General features: G+C 36.4%; 1 protein-coding gene across 1 annotated transcript in view; it reads left to right on the top strand.

Moving 5' to 3' along the window:
* Positions 1-340: 340 nt before the first annotated feature.
* The window catches only part of LOC128551041 (fibrinogen alpha chain-like), a 79,110-nt gene continuing 57,094 nt past the window's right edge, over positions 341-22,356 (top strand). The window contains exons 1-2 of the mRNA XM_053531323.1: positions 341-419; positions 18,988-19,076. Of these exons, the coding sequence (XP_053387298.1) occupies positions 341-419; positions 18,988-19,076 (168 nt within the window). The remainder of the gene's footprint in view (positions 420-18,987; positions 19,077-22,356) is intronic.

The raw sequence follows: 22,356 nt of genomic DNA, 5'->3' as shown, positions 1-22,356 counted from the left end.
CGACCGGGAATAGAACCCGGGACCAGTCACACCTAAAGCTGACACTTTACCACGTCGCTTTAAAAGCTAGCTCAATAGCAAGGAAGTATAAGTGCACCCTTATACTCTACCCTACTAAACACGTGTAGAGTAGCGTGATTATCGGAGGCACCGCATTCATGCCACACTTGTAGAATAGAGTGATGAGGCTGCGCGTTAATGTCACACATGTAGAGCTGCGTGATGAGGCATTGCATTAATGTCACGTATGTAGAGCTGCGTGATGAGGCACTGTATTCGTACCACACTTGAAGAAAAGGGTGATGAGGCATCGCATTAATGTCACACATGTAGAGTAGTGATGAGGCAGTGTATTAATGCCACACATGTAGAGCTCCGTGATGTCACACATATAGAGAAGCGTAATGAGGCACCCATAGGTATACACCGATGAGCAGAGTGGTCTACGGTAAACCGTTGTAACAAGGCGAGATTAAACCTAAGTTTTATTTCCGGGTTGAAATTTATAAAATATAGGAAATTAGGGACACCTACCTTTAAACTTGTTTTTCGGCAACTTTTTTGATTTATCCGAAAGACTTTCGTCCATTTTTATATGTTTCCATCACTTACAAGGATAGAAATGTGTACACCAGACGCCATTTCTGGTTACTATGCTCCCGTCTGTTACGTCAGAAAAAAAATAGCGACGTCCAATCACGTGACGACCCTTTGCTAACGTCATAGTCGTTTCAGCTTCCAAAATATTTGCCGCGTCAGACATACGGGACTGTTTGTTAATTAAAATAATTCATAAAATTCTTCATACCCGTTTATCTACAGATTATACCTTGCTGAAATAGTCCAATACTCTCTTCCGGTATTTTTAAATAGTTTGACACTTTATTCTTAGTACCGTTAAAATGCACGTAGATCTAGGTAACATTTTAAAATTTCAAAATATTGCAATTAACAATCAATATGAGAGGTAGGCCCTTAAGGTCGATGAATACATGGAAAACCCGTGTAGCAAACACTCATTTTCTTCCAAATACAGGGAAGAACAGCATATATATAATGAAAGGGTTATTTCTTCTGGTGCTCATGCACGTGTAAACCATTTTACACGCACATTTGACATAAAGCCTCGAACGCACACATTGAACAAAGCCCCGAATGTTAAATGGCAGGGTTTACACATGCATGGATACCAAAAAAAAATTCTTATGGTTTCCTCGCCGATTCTTTTTTTTTGGGGGGGGGGGGGGGGGGGGAGCTATCCGCATCTAAAATTTCGAAAATAATTTTTCTTCAGATTTTGACATGAAATCATGATCATCCGATATGAAATGATCTATTCAACACACTCACATATTTTGTTCAGAAATAAGAAAATAATCGCCGTTTTTCGGAATGTTATTGCATAGGCGCACGCAATACAAAAATGACAAACAAGAGGTGTGTATGGAAGTCTCGGTTAAGTCAAACGCCTCGGTTAAGTCAATTAAAAGATACTGGAATTATCATTCTGTACACTCAGCCTCGCGACCCCAACCTTGAACAATTAAAAGGCCACTACAAAAAAAATTCTGTTTTACTTTTTCTTTTTTTTTTTGCCAGAGTAGGCCTATTTAAAGGGCCTTGAGATAGTGTGAGCACATCCTATGCTCTAAGCTTGAGGACGAATAAGTGTGATAGAATTTCGTGTTGTTTTCCTGGACAACAGTTTTCCGTAGCCTAAGTAACGACCTGTTATTAAAATTTATTTCAATTTTAAAGGAGACTCTCTATTGGATTCTATATGCATGACGTACCATTGTTCTAATTTAATGTAGGCCTAATTCAACTCTTTCCTGTCCTAGCCTTCTGTGTACGTGATTGTTCTTCTGAACTTCGTCGGATGGGGCGTTTTTTATCAGAAGTATAGGGGTTCGAGTTTTAGATAGATAGATTTATTTCGATAATTGAGCAAACATAACATAGTTACAATACATGCATATAATAAAATTTATAATCACATATAAAAGTTGTCATATGAAGTAGGCCTAATGTTTTAGATCTAGATCCATTATATTTTGGGGGATTCAATTTTTCCCAGTCCGTCAGCCCGTCCGTCTGTCTGTCCATGTCTTGGTGTCCGGTACCAGGAACACATTCTAGGTTCTGGTCAACCAAAGAGCTATAAAAATAATGTGTAGGGGAGAACGGGGTTGAATGTGCCATTTTTCATAATTTTGCCTTCTTCTCGGGCGCTGTTTCAGTTTATCAGTACATCAAGACCATGTTTACATGAAATAACATTTCCGTTAAAACACGAGATGTAACAACAGCGGATAAGAATACTGCTAGTGTGAACGTGGCCTGTCAAACGTCACAACCTGCCCCGCGTCTGGGGTAGGTTGTGACTGTATTCGGGGTACATTTTGCGGGGTTCACCCTTACCATACAGTGTGGTATAGCATTATAAAAATACATGGCATTTAACCTTTTAATATTTCTGTAATCACACATCTCAAAATTATGAATTTCATAGAGCAAAGGAGGCAATTATCGACCCCTTAAGACCATAATCTACCGTACATATTCTTACTTTCACGCATATGTTTGAGACAAACTATCATTGGTCGATTTCAACCAATGAAAACACTTGTTACATTACAGAATAAGGTATGGTCTAATATTCTGTCTCGTGACATGTGTCTGCCATTATCGACCCACTTCTGCTATTATCGACCCCCTAGTTTTTTTTTTTCTTTTAAACTTTGAAAACACTGAAAATCAAGCATAATATTATTATTAACTTAATATTAAGTTAATTTTTATTTGTCCTTTATTGTCATAATTGCAATTTGAAATTATGCAACTGAGCATATAAACAAAGCATCACTTTACTACGATTTCATGGAAAATATTATTTCATGTGTGTTTTTTTTTTATTTATAAATTTGGTCTTTCATACTATCACAGTTTCATATTTGGTCTTTTGACTGACAAATTGTAAATGTTAGATAATAGTTATTTGTAATATAACATTAGCCACATACAAGAGATAAATAATTCAAACATTCAAACAAAGTTGGTTATCCATTATTATCTACAGCCTTAACAACATTTTTAGCATTCAATTTTTATACATTTAAAATTAACTTTTTTTAAGTCCTCTGGAGTCAACAAGTGAAGTTCTGGTTGCTTAGTACATTTAATGTGCCACCATCCTGGGCATTCATCACAGCCTTTTCACTCATTTGGCTTCCCATTAGACTGACCACACCCCTGACATTGGTCTAAGCTGTCTGCACTGTCCATCATCATTTTGTCCATCAGAGGAATCGTCAAAATCGTCATAACTGTCACTATCATCATAAATGATAGAAACATCAGACTATGACGAACTTCCAGAGACTCTGCGCTTTTTTTCTTTTTATTTTAGGAGATTTTTAATCCTTGTGATCAACTAAAATGTGCATTCATAACTTTATCATGAGTCATCACAGAACATTAGGGTTTCTAACTGACCAATCAGAGAGCTGCATTTTAGAGTACCTGCCAGTTTCCACTTTGGTATAACAAAGTATATTTACAATGAACATAATAGTGACTTTAGAAATAAATATCACACTATTTTAGAAATAAAATCAAGATTTTTCACTGCACATGCTTCAGATGATGCTACAAACAACAAAACTTTGAAGTTTCATTGAAATTTTATATTGATTTAATACCTTTATTTTAGTTAAAAGTTTGAGATTTTACACTGAGAGTCTATGATTAAGTCCGAGTAAAATGTAATCAATACCCAAGTGAAATAAGTATCATTCCACAATGTTTTGGACATGTTAAAGTTATGAATTAAGTGCTTTTCTCAAAGCAACAAGAAATTATATAAATTTAATTAATTGGGGGTCGATAATAGCAGAAGGTCATATTTTCAATCTGCTATTATCGACCCCCACATAATCTTTCCAGAAGTTGCAAGAGACTACAAAAATGGCTGATAGAAATGGCTTCTATATGTGTATAGTAGGATTAAATACAAAATTAAACTGATTCGATCCATAAAAACGGTAAATTTGATTTAACAGAAAGATACCTACCTTAACGGACGATGTAGTGGTTGGCACTGAAATTTATCTCATGCAGTCACACTGTATGTAAACATTCAAAATGGCGCATGAAGAAAATTTGTGACGTAAAAATGACAGTGAATGACATGATCACATGATTTCTAGTAATAAATGTGATTAAGTATCAATTAAGGGTGGGGGGTCGATAATAGAAGAGGGTCGATATTAGACTCCTTTGCTCTAATATATCTTATGTCAATAAATATAAACACAAATGTGTAATAACATCAAAATAGCTTCAATAAAGATGGAAAGTCACGTGTGGCACAACCAACCCATGGCACATTCAACCCCGTTCTCCCCCTTCTTTGGGTCAACAAATGACTACACGATTTGCCAAGAATTTCCAACACTCCACCGCGAAAACTTGGATCCGTTCCCTGCGGCTGGTGTTTCAGTTTGAAAAAGTACCTTTGCTAGATTCTAGCCCCAACCAGGGTCACTCGTCATTTTGAAAGACCCTGCCCCAACAGATCCGCCTATGCAGGCCGTAAAACCAAACTGGTATTGGTGTCACCATAAAAACCAAGCAACGCCAAATATTTACACAGGTAATCGCATTGCATTATGGGACCACATGTCAAGGCCGCCATTGAGAAAAACGACGAACAACTTCGCGGGAAAAGATTTATCAAGTTTATTTCTGTAATATTTGTAAGAAGTTTTCCTGATTTTGAGGTGGATAGTAAGTTTTCATTGTTATCTAATGTACCAAACTATATTTTTGGAATGACGTTCTTTTTCCAATCCGTGGTTTGCTTTTGAAATGCAAGTGTCTTTGTAAAAAAAGTAGGACACGGCATGGTTCCAGAAAAGAATGTGAAAACTTTTTGACCTACTAAAAAGTTTTTTGAACTGGAAATATCGACGTTAAGAAGCTCGTTTTTATTTGTAAACATTATATACTTTCTAATTAACTTAAATATGATTTCAGGGGGTAGTAAACATTAATGAAACATAACTTTGTTGTTTGGCAAACTTTTCGTTCTGGGTGGGGTAGTGTAAATAAATCAATTTATGTACCCAGTTTTGTTTTACTTTAAGAGTTTTTTAAATGAGCATTTGTTGGTGCTTTTTACACAGAGAGAAACGATATGTTTGAGACCTTTTTGGAGAGTAAAATTTTTATTGTTGAGCATTATTGTATTCCCCAAAGTGCAGTTATGGAAACATGTCAGTAATACTATTATCAGTAAGATTTGTATAAGCAATGTCTTATTTCCAAGTTGAATAATGAGTGTTAGTTATATGCAAAGGTAAAGGTTAATTTCATATAGATGTACTGTTGCTTTGTGAAACGTTGAAAACTTTCAGTTTCAGAAATGGTTTATATGTTGTTAATATTGAGCTTCCAGTTTGTTTGTTGTTTTTTATAAGGCAGTGGCTAGAGAACCGGAATCGGTTCCCTAGACTGCGAACTTATTCGTCCGGAACCGGTTCTCTAAGCAAAATACCGTGCATAGGCTAGGGAACCGGAATTTTATTTCTATGCATAATACTGCCGAAATCCACTTTGTTTCTTGGTAAATGTCATGCATATTATTATCTTAATTAATTTTACCATGCCCTTGCATTTATCTGCGTTTACTGTCTCCCAGAGTGTACTCGCCGCATATATACCGTGTCTGCCGTATTCAAATGATATAAATAGTACGAATGAATGCGTGAAAACTACTTTGCAGTTTTTAAATGTTATTTGCTTTAAACTTATATTATGTTTAAATTATTTAAATATAAAATAATATTGGTTTGTATTTGCGTCATTACATGTTTATAGATGAATAAACTAATTTAATTGCCCTTAAAACTTCATACATATTCTTTGATCACTTTAAATACTGGTTTGTAACACCTCGGCATTTCACGTTCAAAGATATGTAATCAATACTGAAATTACTTATTTTGTTTTAATCGTTTCTTTTATTGTCTTATACCTTTTAAGTTTAACTTTCAAGTTTATTTCGGCTCCAGTGTCGACAATTTCGCATTCATTCGTACTAGTTTATTTTATCATTCCAATATGGCGGACAGTATGCGGCGAGTACACTTCTGGAGACACAGTAAACACAAATAAATAAAAGGGCATAGCTTGCTGAAATGGTAAAATTAATTAACTAATTAAGATAAGAACATGCACATGATACTTACCAAAAGAAACAAAGTGGATTTCGACAGTATTATGCATAGAAATAAAATTCCGGTTCCCTAGCCTATGCACGGTAGTTTGCTTAGAGAACCGGTTCCGGACGAATAAGTTCGCAGTCTAGGGAACCGATTCCGGTTCTCTAGCCACTGCCTTTTTATAAGAAACTGAGGCCGATAATTGTTGTCTTCACCTAGAAAAAGATCCCCAAATGAAAGAAAAGATCCCCAGAAGAACTAATTTCCCCCGCAACAATTCACTCTTTTTCGTGTTAAAAATATTAATGCTGTATGGTTTGTGTTTTATTTGTAATAAACTGTCTAATGTATATCGGTCAATGGACCAGCTCCGCTTATTTGTACAGAATTATAACAGCGAGTGTCTGGAGTTTGCATGATATTTTACGACTTGCATCTGTACTCGAACGCAAAAGAAAGTGTGCATTCATGGTTTTCGTCAAATGAAGTAGATTATGTTGTCCGAACTTGATTATTTTGTCTAAAAGTATGTCATGTCTGGTACCAAAATTTAGTTCAGTTTATGGCCAATTTGATGTGTTTCGATTATTTTCAAAATTTTGACATTTATGGGGATTCTTGGCTATTCAAAGCCGACGGGTGGAAAACAGAAGTTGTAAATATCTTTCTTCTCAGGTGATAAAAAAGCTGCCTGTTCCGCAAACATTATTTTGTTTAAATATAGTGTGACCATCTCTTCTATTTATTCAAGCATTGATATGGCAACGCTAAGGCCTAACGTAATAGTAGAATGACGTCGCGAAGAATTTTATTCCATTCTTGAGAAGCGGTTGTTACCCGAGGTCGGCTGGATCTATGGTGTCAGGCACTCGACCACTTTGCTGAAATTAATGGTGCAAAAGAATTATAACATTACTTTGACACCCAGACGTTCTGTTGACGTAAATAACATTGTCACCCAGTTGAAGCATTATTGCTTCAATTCGCCGAGTTTCACTCAGTCATGGCATTTTATTACAGCACAGATTTGAAATCTAATGTATTTTTCCTTTCACCTAAGGTTTAAGAAAACTGACAAAACACGTTTTTGTAGACATGTACATTTCCTATGGGCAGCATGTGCAAATCGTGCAAAAGTCCACTATCGCTTATTATCATGACTCCATCTCTCTTTTTATTGTAAATTTGAAGGAAGTTCAGTAGTACATGCTTCTAGCAAAGTATGTTGCATATTGTAGATGGATACCTCTTTTAGAACTGAGAATATTCCAATTTAGTAAGTGCACATTTTCTTTTGCGTTTGAGTATAGAATTACTGTTTCACCGTATAAACAACTTCTTTGAATTTGTCTCATAACAAAAATGAATCTAAACACTGATGGCATAATTTCGGGTACTTGTGAAACAAACCAAATTATCCATAAAACCAGACATAAGTTTTTTTTTCGGCCGTTTTTATAGTTGTTATTCGACTATATTCCCAATGCCAAAAAAGAATGTATTTTCCCCAAAATGAGTGCAAAAATTCCAATTCTACATTTTGAAAAAAAAATCATCAAAATTGCACAAACATTGACCAAATTATGGACAAATTTGTAATGGAAGTATGTTAAAGAGGTTGTACAAAGTGAAACGAGTGTATGAGAAAGTGCTAAACACATCCTTACTATATCCTATGGAACTAAATATTTCCCAATTTGGAACATTTACGCATCAAAATTCCCAATTTTGGGGGTTGATGCTATGTTCCCAAATTAGCTAGAAAAAACTCTGAGACACGATTGTTTTCAGCCAGTCAGTGACACGGTTACGTCTTTGACAAATTCAATTTGTCAACATGTGCGAGCGCAAAAACATTTTGTAAACAATTTGTTGATTAACCAACCAGTCAACTGGTATCAGGGGTGTGGAAATGCCAATATTTTTCACTTGTCCACGGACAAATGAGACTTAAAAATCTACTTGTCCACAGTCAAAACTTACTTGCCCAGATTTTCAACATTTAAGCATGCATGAAACTAATAGTAATTCTTTGTTTCGGACAATAATCTACAGGTAGTAACAAAAGCAAACATAATAAAGTGTAATACTGTAACTGTTCCAAAAAATAAGCTTCCAACACTAGCTTGTGTTCTTCCGCGAGGCATTTGAGCATTTAATAGAAATGCCTAGAAAACCGCCCATCATGCCATGCGAAGCGCTATTAGGACACACGAAACTTTCTGACTTGTACTGGCGAGCACTTTGTGCTTTGACTGTTGATTTTGCCGGCAGACGAAATTTTAATGACGAATTTGTCCTAAACTTTGTGATAACTTTTACTATTCTGGTTTCTATTCGCCGAGTTACCGTGTGCAAAATCACGGGAGACCGAAACTGAACTCAGGACGCAGAAAAAGAGATGCTAAATTTGACGCAGTAGGTTTTCCCAAAACTGCTGAAATCAAGAGGCCCTCGGCGGGTGATTTTGCGGTCAAAGGTCAAGGTCACATTGAACCAGAACAGCAGAATCTTTGTTTACAGTGAGCAAATAATTTCTGTTCCCTGTGCAATTACTGAATGCATGAAGGGGGCATTTCATGTTCTACGAGCTCTTGTTCAAACTTAAAATAGTTAAGTGACTTGGAACAGTACGTTTCAGATCGAAATTTATACGTGAAAAACGTACATATTTATGTGAATGGGAACCCTGTTTGTCATCACTAGCAGATGACCCCTATTGATTTTCAGATCAGTAGGTCAAAGATCAAGGTCACGGTGACCAGGAACAGTAAAACGGTTTCCGGACGATAACTCAAGAACGCTTATGCCTAGGATCAGGAAAATTGATAGGGAGGTTGGTCATGACCAGCAGATGACCCGTTGATTTTGAGGTCAAAGGTCAAGGTCACATTGAACCAGAACAGCAGAATCTTTGTTTACAGTGAGCAAATAATTTCTGTTCCTTGTGCAATTACTGAATGCATCAAGGGGGCATTTCATGTTCTACGAGCTCTTGTTCAAACTTAAAATAGTTACAGTGACTTGGAACAGTTAAAGGGTTTCCGGATGATAACTCAAAAATGCTTGAGCCTAGTATCATGAAAGTTGACAAGGAGGTTGGTCATGACCAGCAGATGACCCCTTTTGGTTTTGAGTCAGTAGGCTAAAGGTCAAGGTCACAGTGACTTGGAAAAGTTAAACGGTTTCTGGACGTTAACTTTAGAACCCTTGGACCACAAAATTTAATAGGGAAGTTGATCATGACCAGCAGACAACCCCTATAGATTTTGAGGTCAGTAGTTCAAAGGTCAAGGTCACATTGAACTAGAACAGTAGAACTTTGTATACAGTGTCCAAATAATTTCTGTTCTTTGTGCAGTTACTAAATGCATCAAGGGGAACATTTCGTGTTCTAAGAGCTCTTGTTTTAGGCTGTAAGTATGTGTTTTTCCCCCTTACAGTTCACACGGCCTTGAAAAAGCCTTGAATTCTGGATGTTGTCCTAAAAATCCCTAATTCTGCCGATCTTAGGCCCTAAATTTCTTTAAATGGCCCTAAATTGAGTAACTGTGCCCGCAGATTGCCTCATATCTGCCAAGTGTTAGTATTTCATTCTATTTAAGATCATTCTATGTTAAGAACAGTAACGTTGATATCAATGATAAAATCCGAAGACATCTAATTATTGAATGATGAGCATACAGGGTTTCAGAAATCCCATGTTCGGAGCCCGGGGGCTACCAGAAAATTCTGTCGGGCTACTAATCTTTTTCAGAGCGTGCCCGCCGGGCTACCTTGAAACTCCGTATCGCATAGCCCGGAAATCAATAATTTAGTCTTCAAATATAATTTTGATAGTTGTCTATAATCCCCTTGTTTATCGAGAGATACACGCCCGAGGCTTTAATTATTTTACCACCTACTGTCACAATCGGCAAACAATTAACCGTTTAATCGTACCCGCAGGCAAATGTTTACAAAAACATGTGCACGAGAGATTTTAGACTGATCCAATAACCAAGTCGCTGATCGGTACTGTTCAAAACAGTATGCAAACCAGTCTTAAAATTACGTCATTTTAGCACCACCTGCCAAAGTGTACTTTCGGTTTCGCTGACCTCAATATTTATCGAGCGACCAGAAAGAACAGATATTTGGTTTTGAGGCAGTTTAGTGCTTACACTGATTTTTTATGCTTTTCAGTTTAAATACTTGCCTAACATGCAAAAAATCGACCATGATATAGCAAAATATCAGAAAGTATACAGAATTTCGGGCAAACATAAATTCGGATAAGTGAATACACAATGCCAAGAAACTGAGAGACGTTACATACGCGGTTCTAGTCCGTTTATTAAACTAGAAATTATAAGATGTTAAGAATCAGACAGAATTATTATGTCAACTTTAAATAATTTTGAGATAGATTACAATTCATACAGCTCTAAGGAATTTGCAAGTTTATAAAAATTGATTTGCATTCCTTTTATATTGCCATGTTGCAATAATTATCAGGAGAATATTTCTCAGTTTAAATACATGTAGTTTTAATCTTTAAAAAAGAGAAAAAAGGAGCAATGATAAGACAACAAAATTAAGTATAACAATGTGTGTATGGCTAAAATTATGAAACCTCTAATAATTTAATCATTCCATCCACTGTAGTATAGAAATACATAGTAAATAAACTGAAATGGCCGTTGCCAAATAAACTTATTGTTCGGGCTACCAGACAAAAATATTGGTAGCCCAATGGGCCCTAGCGTGAGCGTTAGAGTTAGCGTCACACAAATGTTAAAGTTTGCATACCACCCCAAATATTTTCAAAGTCCATTGAGATATTGCTTTCATTTTTTGCATACTTGTTTACCATCATCACCCCAGTCTGTAAAATGGAGGAGGCAACTCTATCAAGCATTTTGACTGAATTATGGCCCCTTTTTGACAAAGTTTGCGTACCACCCCAAATATTTTCAAAGTCCATTAAGATATTGCTTTGATATTCTGCATACTTGTTTACCATCATGACCCCAGTCTGTAAAAAGGAGGAGGCAACTCTATCAAGCATTTTGACTGAATTGTGGCCCCTTTTCGACTTAGAATATGCTTATTGTAATGTTATAGTTTTACTCATAGTTTATATTATACTATCAAGCACTGAGAATAGTGGAGCGCGCTGTCCACTGACAGTTTTCTAGCTAATATGGGTACATCTGTACACGAAAAATTTGGAATTTTGATGGGTAAATGTTCTGAATTGGGATATATTTAGTCCCATAGGATACAGTAAGGATGTGTTTAAGCACTTTCTGATTGTTTCATATTGTACAACCTCTTTAAGATACTGTCGTTACAAAATTGTCCATAATTTGGTCAATGTTTGTCAAATTTTGATTTAATTTTTTTTAATGTAGATTGGGAATTTTTGCACTCATCATCCACCGACACACCATTTTTAGCTCGACTATTCGAAGAATAGGGGAGCTATCCTACTCGCCCAGGCGTTAGCGTGAGCGTCACACAAATGTTAAACTTTGCGTACCACCCCAAATATTTTCAAAGTCCATTGAGACATTGCTTTCATATTTTGCATACTTGTTAACCACCATAACCCCAGTCTGTAAACAGGAGCAGACAACTCTATCAAGCATTTGACTGAATTATGGCCCCTTTTCAACTAAGAATAATGCTTATTGTAATGTTAAAGTTTGCGTACCACCCCAAATATTTTCAAAGTCCATTGAGATATTGCTTTGATATTTTGCATACTTGTTTACCATCATGACTCCAGTCTGTAAAAAGGAGGAGGCAACTCTATCAAGCATTTTGACTGAATTATGGCCCCTTTTCGACTTAGAATATGCTTATTGTAATGTTAAAGTTTTACTCATAGCTTATATTATACTATCAAGCACTCAGAATAGTCGAGCGCGCTGTCAGCTGACATCTCTTGTTGTCGAGTCCACTTGTGGTGAGTTCGACCATGTCACCACTATTGGCGGTTCGGTTGAGCAATCGTGTTTATTTTTGGCATGTATGTTAAGCTCAATGAGAAGGAGTGTCATGCGCAAACCCCATGTTCCTATCTCAGAGGTCAAGGTCAAATTGAAGAATTAGTTTGTCCAGAGCATTTCTTATGTCTGGTGCAGGGCTTTTTTCCCCGATAAATCTACCTCCGGTAAAAGGAGGTAATCCCAATGCAAAAAAGTATATTTTTTTCCCAAAGTTGAATTTAAAATTCCCAAATGATTATACCTTTTAGGGTTTTTGCTGTTTTAAGATAGTTTTGCTAATTTGTATGTATTTTTAGGTAAATTATAATACTGTTGAACAATTACTAAAATGCAATTCATTAATATTTCACACAAAAACACATTTATGTAGATTTTGGCAATTTGCAAATTGTCCCAATTTAGACAATTTCCAAGAGCATTTTCCCAATTCCACCGGTATCGGTGGCATTCCCAGATTGATGAAAAAAAGGCCTGTGGTGGGAATTTGATGTAACTTGGCGTGAATGTTCCCCATTATGAGACAGGAGTGTCATGCGCAAGAACCAATTCCTTACGTCTAAGGCCAAGCTCACACTAGAGGTCAAAGGTCAGATACAAGAATGACTTTGTCCGGAGCGTTTCCTTTTCATGTATAGAGGGATTTTGATGCAACTTGGCACAATTGTTCACCATATTGAGACGGAGTGTCATACGCAAGAACCTAGAGTTGTAAGCTTATTGCAACTTTTTTATGCCCCGGCATCTACTGATGCGGGAGGCATATAGTGATTGTCCTGTCCGTTCGTTCATTCGTCTGTCCGGTTAACCAAATGCAGGGGTTTTTTTCGGCCGTTTTTATAGCCGTTATTCGGCTATATTCCCAATGCCAAAAAGTATGTCTTTTTCCCAAAATGAGTGCAAAAATTCCCAATCTACATTCTGAAAAAAATTTCATGAAAATTGCACAAAAATTGACCAAATTATGGACAATTTTGTAATGGAAGTCTGTTAAAGAGGTTGTACAATGTGAAATAAGTGTATGAGAAAGTGCTTAAACACATCCTTACTATATCCTATGGGACTAAATATTTCCCAGTTTGGAACATTTACGCGTCAAAATTCCCAATTTTGGGGGTATAGGCTATGTTCCCAAATTAGCTAGAAAAAACCCTGAAATGGGACCGTTTCGTCTAGCATCAATACCCCTTACTAGAATGACTTGATACTAATGCAGATGTAACCTGTGACCATTCCTCATCTTCACACATCACCTGACCTCAGTTTGACCTTGACCTCATTTTGGACTTAGGTTGCTTTATATGGGTCATCTCTTGGTTAACCAAATGGGACCGTTTCGTCCAGCATCAATACCCCTTACTAGAATCACTTGATACTAATGCAGATGTAACTTGTGACCATTCCTCATGTTCACACATCACCTGACCTCAGTTTGACCTTGACCTCATTTTGGACTTAAGTTGCTTTATATGGGCCATCTCTTGGTTAACAAAATGGGACCATTTCGTCTAGCATCAATACCCCTTACTAGAATGACTTGATACTAATGCAGATGTACCCTGTGACCATTCCTCATCTTCACACATCACCTGACAGCATGCCCACTCATTTTTAAAGTTGAGGGTACATGTACCCCCTGCTTTTGCAAAATAGGGGTACACTTCAAAATTTGGGGGTACACTACATGGCAGATCTGAAAATTTTCTATTTAACTACTGAAATTTGTATATTACGTTTTTGTTTTTTTGTTTTTTGTTGTTGTTTTTTTCCATACAGAACTCTCGTGGGTGGGGTATAACAGATGAGATAATTTTAGAAAATGTAAAATGTTTTTCCAAAGTTAAGATAGGAAATTCTGAATCAAAAGACCCCTCCCTATATTATAATTAATACAAATAAGTTTTCAGCAAGGTTTATGTATTCCCAATTACGTGAACGGAACACGATTCGTCCGAAATAACATACAGTCAACTGAAGACTGGTAAAATTCGTCTATCAATAATAAATGCCCAAACTATTACAGATATGCAATGTGTATCAAAATTGCAGTTAAATATCGAAAAATGAAATACTGTTAACCTTTTGCTGAGTTTATTAAAGCTAAAATGCCTTTTTGTGTTTCGTATCCATTCTTTTTTTGCACACGACCCGTGTGGCGTCCGACTAAAACATTTACCAAACCCCTCTATACAGCTGACAATTACGCCGAGAATTCGGTGAAGGAAACGAAATTATAACGTTCGTGGACCGGATCTGCGTTTAGACCATACCAAACAATTGGCAAGTGCGCGATGAAATAAACGGCGATTTTGCAGCTGAATCTCTGCGTGCATGTACCCCCAACAAGTGATTTTTATGCGTGCATTTGATATTTTGTACGTGATTCACGTACTGCAGTGCGTGAATGGGCATGCTGCCTGACCTAAGTTTGACCTTGAACCTGACCTCATTTTGGACTTAGGTTGCTTTGTATCGACAAGGATGCCACCTGGGGCATCAAGCGTTTATTGAACGCAGCTTCTTGTTGTTAGCTCACCAGAGCCAAAGGCTCAGGGTGAGCTATTAGGATCACTCACCGTCCGGCGTCCGTTGTCTGTAAACTTTTATTTCAAACGACATCTCATAAACCGCTAGGCAAATTTCATCCAAACTTCACAGGAATGTTCCTTGGGTGTAGCTCTACAAAAAGATTTCAAAGAATTGAATTCCATGCAGAACTCTGGTTGCCATGGCAACCGAAAGGAAAAACTTTAAAAATCTTCTTCTCAAAAACCAGAAGCCCTAGAGCTTAAATATTTGGTGTGAAGCATTGCCTGGTGGACCTCTACCAAATTTGTTCAAATCATGACCCCGGGGTCAATTTTGACCCCGCCCCAGGGGTCACTTGATTTTACATAGGAAAATCTTCAAAAAATTTCTAAAAATAAACCAGAAGGCCTAGAGCTTAGATATTTCACATGTAGCATTGCCTAGTGGACCTCTACAAATTTGTTCAAACCATGACCCCCAGGGTCAAAACTGACCCCGCCCCAGGGGTCACTTGAGTTTACATAGGAGAATCTTCCAAAATTTTCTAAAAATAAACCAGAAGGCCTAGAGCTTAGATATTTCACGTGTAGCATTGCCTAGTGGACCTCTACAAAATTTGTTCAAATCATGACCCCCTGGTCAAAATTGACCCCGCCCCAGGGGTCACTTGATTTTACATAGGAAAATCTTCAAAAATTTTCTAAAAATAAACCAGAAGAGATCTTAGATATTTGACATGTAGCATTGCCTAGTAGATTTCTACAAAATATGTTCAGATCATGACCCCCAGGGTCAAATTGACCCTGCCCCATGGTGTTACTAGAAAAATCTTCAAAATTTTCTAAAAATAAACCAGAAGGCCTAGAGCTTAGATATTTGACATGTAGTATTGCCTAGTGGACTTCTACAAAATTTGTTCAAATCATGACCCCCTGGGTAAAATTGACCCCGCCCCAGGGGTCACTTGATTTTACATGGAAAAATCTTTAAAAAAAATTCTAAAAATAAACCAGAAGGCCTAGAGCTTATATATTTCACATGTAGCATTGCCTAGTGGACCTCTACAAAATTTGTTCAAATCATGACCCCCGGGGTCAAAATTGACCCCGCCCCAGGGGTCACTTGATTTTACATAGGAAAATCTTCAAAAAATTTCTAAAAATAAACCAGAAGGCCTAGGTCTTAGATATTTGACATGTAGCATTGCCTAGTAGACTTCTACAAAATTTATTCAAATCATGACCCCAGGGGTCAAATTGACCACGCCCCATGGGGTAACTTGATTGTACATAGAAAAATTTTCTTAAAATAAACCAGAAGGCCTAGAGCTTAGATATTTGACATGTAGCATTGCCTAGTGGACCTCTACAAAAGTTGTTCAAATCTTGACCCCCCAGGGTCAAATTGACCCAGCCCCAGGGGTTACTTGATTTTACATATAGAAATCTTCATAAATTTGCTAAAAATAAACCAGAAGGCCTAGATCTTAGATATTTGATATGTAACCAGGGCTCTTGTTTGGCAAAATTTGGGGCCGAATATGGGCCCCATTCCCCCTCAAAATAGTATGTTTTTTTCCCCCTAATTAAAAAAAAATTCACCACTCTAGTCCAAGAACATCAGTGCTAAGCGCTTTGCAGTTGACATGTTGGTCTTAAAAAAAAAATTTCCCAAAAATTCAGTGGCTCAGGGAAAAAAATACAAAGTGTGATGCCTGAATAAGGTTGTTTATAATTGGAAGAGTTCATACAGCAGACTTTATAAATAACAGAATTCAGGTTTTGGACAGTAAAGTTGAAAAGAATGTTTATATTTGTTTGCATATCTTTTCGAGTTTAAAATTCCCCCTCAAAAGAATTTTTTTGAAAAATCATGTGAAATTCCCCCCTTGCATGGACCCTTGCCCCAGTCCCAAAAAGCAAACGAGAGCCCTGGTAACATTTCCTAGTAGACCACTACAAACTTTGTTCAAATCATGACCCCCGGGGTAAAATTGGCCCCGTCCCAGGGGTTACTTGATTGTACAATCGGAAAATCTTCCAAAAAAATTCTAAAAATCATCAGTTTGACATTAAAAACATGTAGCTCATATTACTCTGGTGAGCGATCCAGGGTCATCATGACCCTCTTATTATTGTCCTTATGGAAAAATCAAGACCACTTTTCTGTAGTAAAACATGCATGTTACAGCCAATTTTGAGGTGTATTATGACCTATCTCTACTGGTAAGGATTTTTGTGTAAACTTAGATTTTTTTTGGCACTTCCAGTCCTTTTGACAGCTGGCGGGTTCAACATGTTGCCCGTAGGCATCTTGTTTGTATCAAGATTTTTGTATGACTAGTTGGACACTTGGTATTCAAGGACTTGGGCAAAAACTATCATAACTAGATAGTGTGTTTTTTGCAAGACCTAGATCGATTGACATCTGTAGCTAAAATGTCATGGTCCCAGTTGGAGGTCAAACATTTTACTTCTGCAACTTTGATATATATATGTGTTAATAGTTTCAAAGATGTTAATGATTTTCCAGTCAGTATATGCAAGACTATAACCAGTTTATTCCTTCCAGTTCCTATTTGGAAAAAAAATGCAAACTCTGAGCTTTTCTGCTTTGGTTGTTTGTGAACCAGACCTTTCTCTTTGCACTGAAGTGATAAAATGTTTTCATTAAAGCTGAAGTCTTGTCAAAACTGGTGCCCTTTGTTCTACATGTTCAATCAGAACAACCAAATAAGTTGTATCTTTGACTATTCCCGAAACTTTCTTTTCCTATCTTAATTTACACTTCATTGAAATGAAAACTTATCACTTGAATTAATGACAAATAAGTATTTAAACATACACCGATATCGAAAACAAACTCAGTCTGATCGAATCTATAATGCATCATTTATAGAGTTATCTCCCTTCTGTTTGTACATAGAATTTGGTATCGAGCCATGTTTATTTTACTTTCTCCCAACTTTTTCGAAAAGATAACCTCTAAACAGTAAGGAAAATTGGTCTCTAAGATTTGGTTTTGCTGTGATAGCTATGCAAGACATTTATCTTGTTGGAATACAGCAATATTTATTTAAATAATTATTTACTAGATTGTAGCTGATCGGAAACTAGCCGTTTTGTGAAACGTTTATCCATATATAGCCTGTCTTTACGTATAAGTATAATGTGCAATCGTCTGTCTGTTTGATTTAATGTACAGATTAACTTGATCAATGAGGTTTAAATCTTTAATCCAGATTAACACTGGTAGCAATTTATTTTCTCCCAAAAATCATGAAATATTTTAACGTCAGGTTCTCTATTAGAGTTTTTTTCGCAAGTTATCAAGGTTTACAGGTCATTTTGAACTTCTGTTATAAACTGTTGTATCATGGGTAATTAGTTAAAGTCATTTGAATTGTAAATGCAGTTTTTAAGGAAGTACATATTTTTATGAAAATAAACTTATTTTTGTGCCTAAATAAAAGGATTGAGATTTTGAAGCCCAAAATATTTAATTTTCTTTTGATCTCATTGTAATCTTGGAGGAAAATAGTGTAATTTAATTCTAAAAATTAGAGACATTTATTCATATCTGGTGAGGAAAAAAATGAGCTTTTGTGTCATAAAAGGCTCATACAAATGAATAGTGAACAGACAGATAGATCCAGTGTATATTCATATCAGCAGTTAATTGGATAATATTTTGTATATATTGATTTTCTCATTGCACATGGTGTATTTTATAAGCACCTCTTCTATAAGAAGCTTAAATACTACGGCACAAGTTCAAACAAGACACAGGATTAAATTTTGGGTATTAAAGAAAGAGCCCTGGCATTTGTATGTATAATGTCCAAAGTCAAATATTTGCACAAGATTGTTCCCGGTTTATAAAATGTGTGCACTTCAGACTGCAGGCATTGAACATTGTGTAGATGTAGTGTAATCATGTAAACTGTTTGAACCCTTGGTTCATTTCAAGTATTCTATGCTCCGGTCATTTGATGAATTTGAATTGTTACTTTACCTGGTTTATTCAAGCAGGCATTATTTGGGAAGAGTCTTCCTTAAAAAAAGAAAAGGGATTTTTAGGAGCTGGAAATAACTTAAGTGAATTGAAAATCGAATTTTGTCACTGAAAAGTTTGATTTTATGCCTGGCATAATAAGTGACTGGAGTTTACTAGTAACATACAGATTTTATAATTAATTGACTCGGACAAAGCAGAGTGTAAGGATTAAATTCTGTTTTCAGACTTTGGTGTTGATGCTTCTTGTGTGAAGAATGCTAGAGTTGTCAACAGCAGTCTTACAGACTTGATGTGTTACAGTGAAAAATGGAAGGTAAGACTTGCAATTTTAAAGTAAACCTTTTGTACTTCTATCAGAATTTAGGAAGTTTGTGGGCTCAGTGCAAAACTATTGTATCTTGACCTTTATTTATACACCGTTACAATAAATTTGCGCTGAGTCCTCGATATTTAAATTTATTATTATTTGTATTTTTTAAACTGCAGATATTGGTCAGAAATTTAAATTAGAGGTTATATTTGATCACAGATGGTTTTCAGAAGTGGTCCATTTCAGCTCGGGCTTGAAGAATTTTCCAACAAAGGAAGATGCAGATGTACAGTAACATGCAGAGAGATTTGGAGACATGTGTAGGGGCTGGCGTGAGTGAAATGCAGTGATAAAAACGTTTGTATTGCACTTGCCCCGGCCTTTATACAGTTTCTACTACAACTGGTTTCTAACATACAGGAGAGGTAGTCGGTAAATGGTGTGGTAGCCTTGCCAGGAGTGTATTATAATACATATTTCTATTTTCTGTCTTAGATGTCAGATTGAAGCTGCGTTTTATGAGTGTGATGGAATTTTTTATGCTTCCCGAGCATATAGAGTTTGAACTGCCCGTTTGTCCGGCCCTAGGAACCCAATTAAGTTCATACTCCCAATCAACAATCCTTGTGGCAAGACCTGTCAATAGTGGGGAATGAAATTGAATTTGCAACCTCAGCAATAGGAAGTTGTAGTTAGGCAAAAAGTCCCAATATGATGTCCACTCTGCAGTTCCTTTGAATAAAATGACAAGTAGAAACAAAAAACAGTGTTTGTTGCATGAGAATGACATAAACCTTAAGCATCAGTAGATCATGAATAGCCAGACTTTTTTCACAGTTTTGGGAATGCCGCCAACACCAACTGAATTTGGGAAAATAGTTCTGTAAATTGGGTGGGGGGGGGATGAAAATTAATATGAATGCTAGTAAATTAGCTGTTATTTATTTAATTGGGTTTTACGGGGCACCAACACAGTATAGGTTACATGGCGCCAAACAGGACTACAAATTTTGGTTCCACATCTCATTTACATCGAAATAAAAACATGAGGTATGGAATCAAAATTTGCGTACCTGCTGGAATCACAGAGTTACTGCAAAACCAAGTCTTAAGACCCTATTAGTCGCCTCTTACGATCATGCAAGGGTAAGGCAGTCAGGGTTTTCCCTCGGGTTTTTTATTTGGGAGTCCATGGACTCCCATGGCTGCTAATTTAAGGGTCCCTGATAATTTTTGGGGGTCCACAAAGTATTGATCTTGAAAATGGACACTATTACTATAAAAATTTACCCTAAAACCGAATGAACTTAATTGTATCTTTTTAATTTAGATAGCAGTTGATTCAATATTTCGGAATGGTATCTTTCAAAATGGCATGAGCTTCTCAATTCAGACTGATTACAAAAGGTGTGATAGTCTTTTTGTTATGATTAAATAGCCAGTAATTACCGGCAATTAACGTGTCACCTCGTGTCAATTATGTTGTTCACAGTTTTATCTCGGTTAAAGATAATACTCGATCCTTAATTAGTATCATAATTTCTGTGATTTATTAATATTTTTTCATCAAAATACTTTAAATTTATATGAAATTAATGTTGCTTAATAAAAAAATAAACCATTCGATCTTTTACGGAATGTAACGGCAATCTTAGATTTTAGCAGTGACAGTTAGCGGGGAGAGTAGGTTCCCTTTACCAAAATGGCGAACATCGATAACAAAACTTGTTTTGAAGTTGGAAAATCGTCTATACCTGTGTATAATGAGCACCCACGATTCCGTGATGGTCCCGGTGGTAAAAAACTGCGCATTTTACATGGGTATCTGCGCAAAGGAGGCTTCAGTGCAAAGGAGTTTCGTGACCGATTTTGCGGGTCCAGTGGGACGCAGAGGCACTAAAAAATGCGAGTTCAAAGCAGTAAAAGCGCGTCAGAGACGCAGAAAACCTGCGTCCGGGAAAACCCTGGGCAGTGGTTCCAATTCTTTTCATACACAGATTGTCCCAGAACCAAATTAACTGTTAACTGTTGTAAAGTTACTTAGTCAAAAAAAACTTCTTAAGAGAATCATTGGGAATTTTAACATTAGAATTTGAAGAAAAAAGCATACTTTTTTGCTTTGGGATTACCTCCTTTTATTAGAGGTAACTTTATAAGGGGAAAAAGCCCTGCTAGTGTTTTTTTGTTGTTCTTGAAGATAACAGTATGTTTTCAAATATGAAAGTAGCATGTTAAACCAGCATTTTATGAAGGCTGGCCTTAGATCCTTTAAACCAGTAATACTTCTTCTGTGGCCTTACTAGGCTGAGTACACCTTTCAGAGGTCTCCTTTATCTTAACATATTTGGAATTTTAATTCAAGTGTTAAATATTGATTTTAAAAACTCATCAGTCGATCTCAGGGGATCATTTGATACGTAATACGATATTTGTGTATCGTCGTATCTGAGAATGTAGAATAAATCGGAAAAAAGATAAAAATGGAAAAATATGCTTGATTTGCACAAAATTTTATATTAATATTACAGAATAAAACGCAACTATATAGATGTAGATTTCTTAATCAAAATGTTGATTAAGTTTTACTGAGATTTGGGGAAAAACTGGTTTAGAAATGATCGAAATACGTTTTTCTTTCTTTTTTTCACTGATAGATGAAAAGTTTGTGCTGCTGCTGTTCTTGGTTATCAAGAGTTTTGAGCATTTTTTGTCAATCCCAAAACTGAAAACTTCACACAGGTATTGAGATCCTTTTAGCAGACTTGGTGTTGCTGAGTCTGTTCATGAGAGGAAATTGGCAACAACCCCACAGGTGCGCTTGAACGGGACTGTTTCATGCAGGAACATAGAATGTACTTCATGATCCAAAGTACCAGAATATAATTATAACAATATTTAGTCCAAGTCAAGATTAGAAACATGAGAGATGTTTCAGTTTAACTTGCCATAAATTTTGCCAGGCAGTTAAGAATCATTTGGCCCATAATTTTTACCAACCTGAAATATCCGGGTTCGTAAAATCTCGATGTTTAATTTGAAATTTCCATAGGCATTTCACAGGACTCGTAAATTGACTGCACCCTGAATGTGTTGAACAAATATTGTTTCTTGTATAAATTTAACTTGTATGTTTCCTAAAGTGCAAAATTAAACAAGGAAGAGAATCTATATGGCTATAAGGATGAAACTTTCTGACTGAATGTTTTCATGTTGAAATTCTTCGGTCCTCTAAGAAGTTCTGAATGGCTAAAATGTTGAATTGTTCGTTGGTCTTCACTGTGAG

Source organism: Mercenaria mercenaria, chromosome 19, assembly GCF_021730395.1.
Source record: "Mercenaria mercenaria strain notata chromosome 19, MADL_Memer_1, whole genome shotgun sequence".
NCBI classification, from domain to species: Eukaryota; Metazoa; Mollusca; class Bivalvia; order Venerida; family Veneridae; genus Mercenaria; species Mercenaria mercenaria.
The sequence above is the reverse complement of the archived record's forward strand: the minus strand, read 5'-3'. Positions and strand labels throughout refer to the sequence as shown.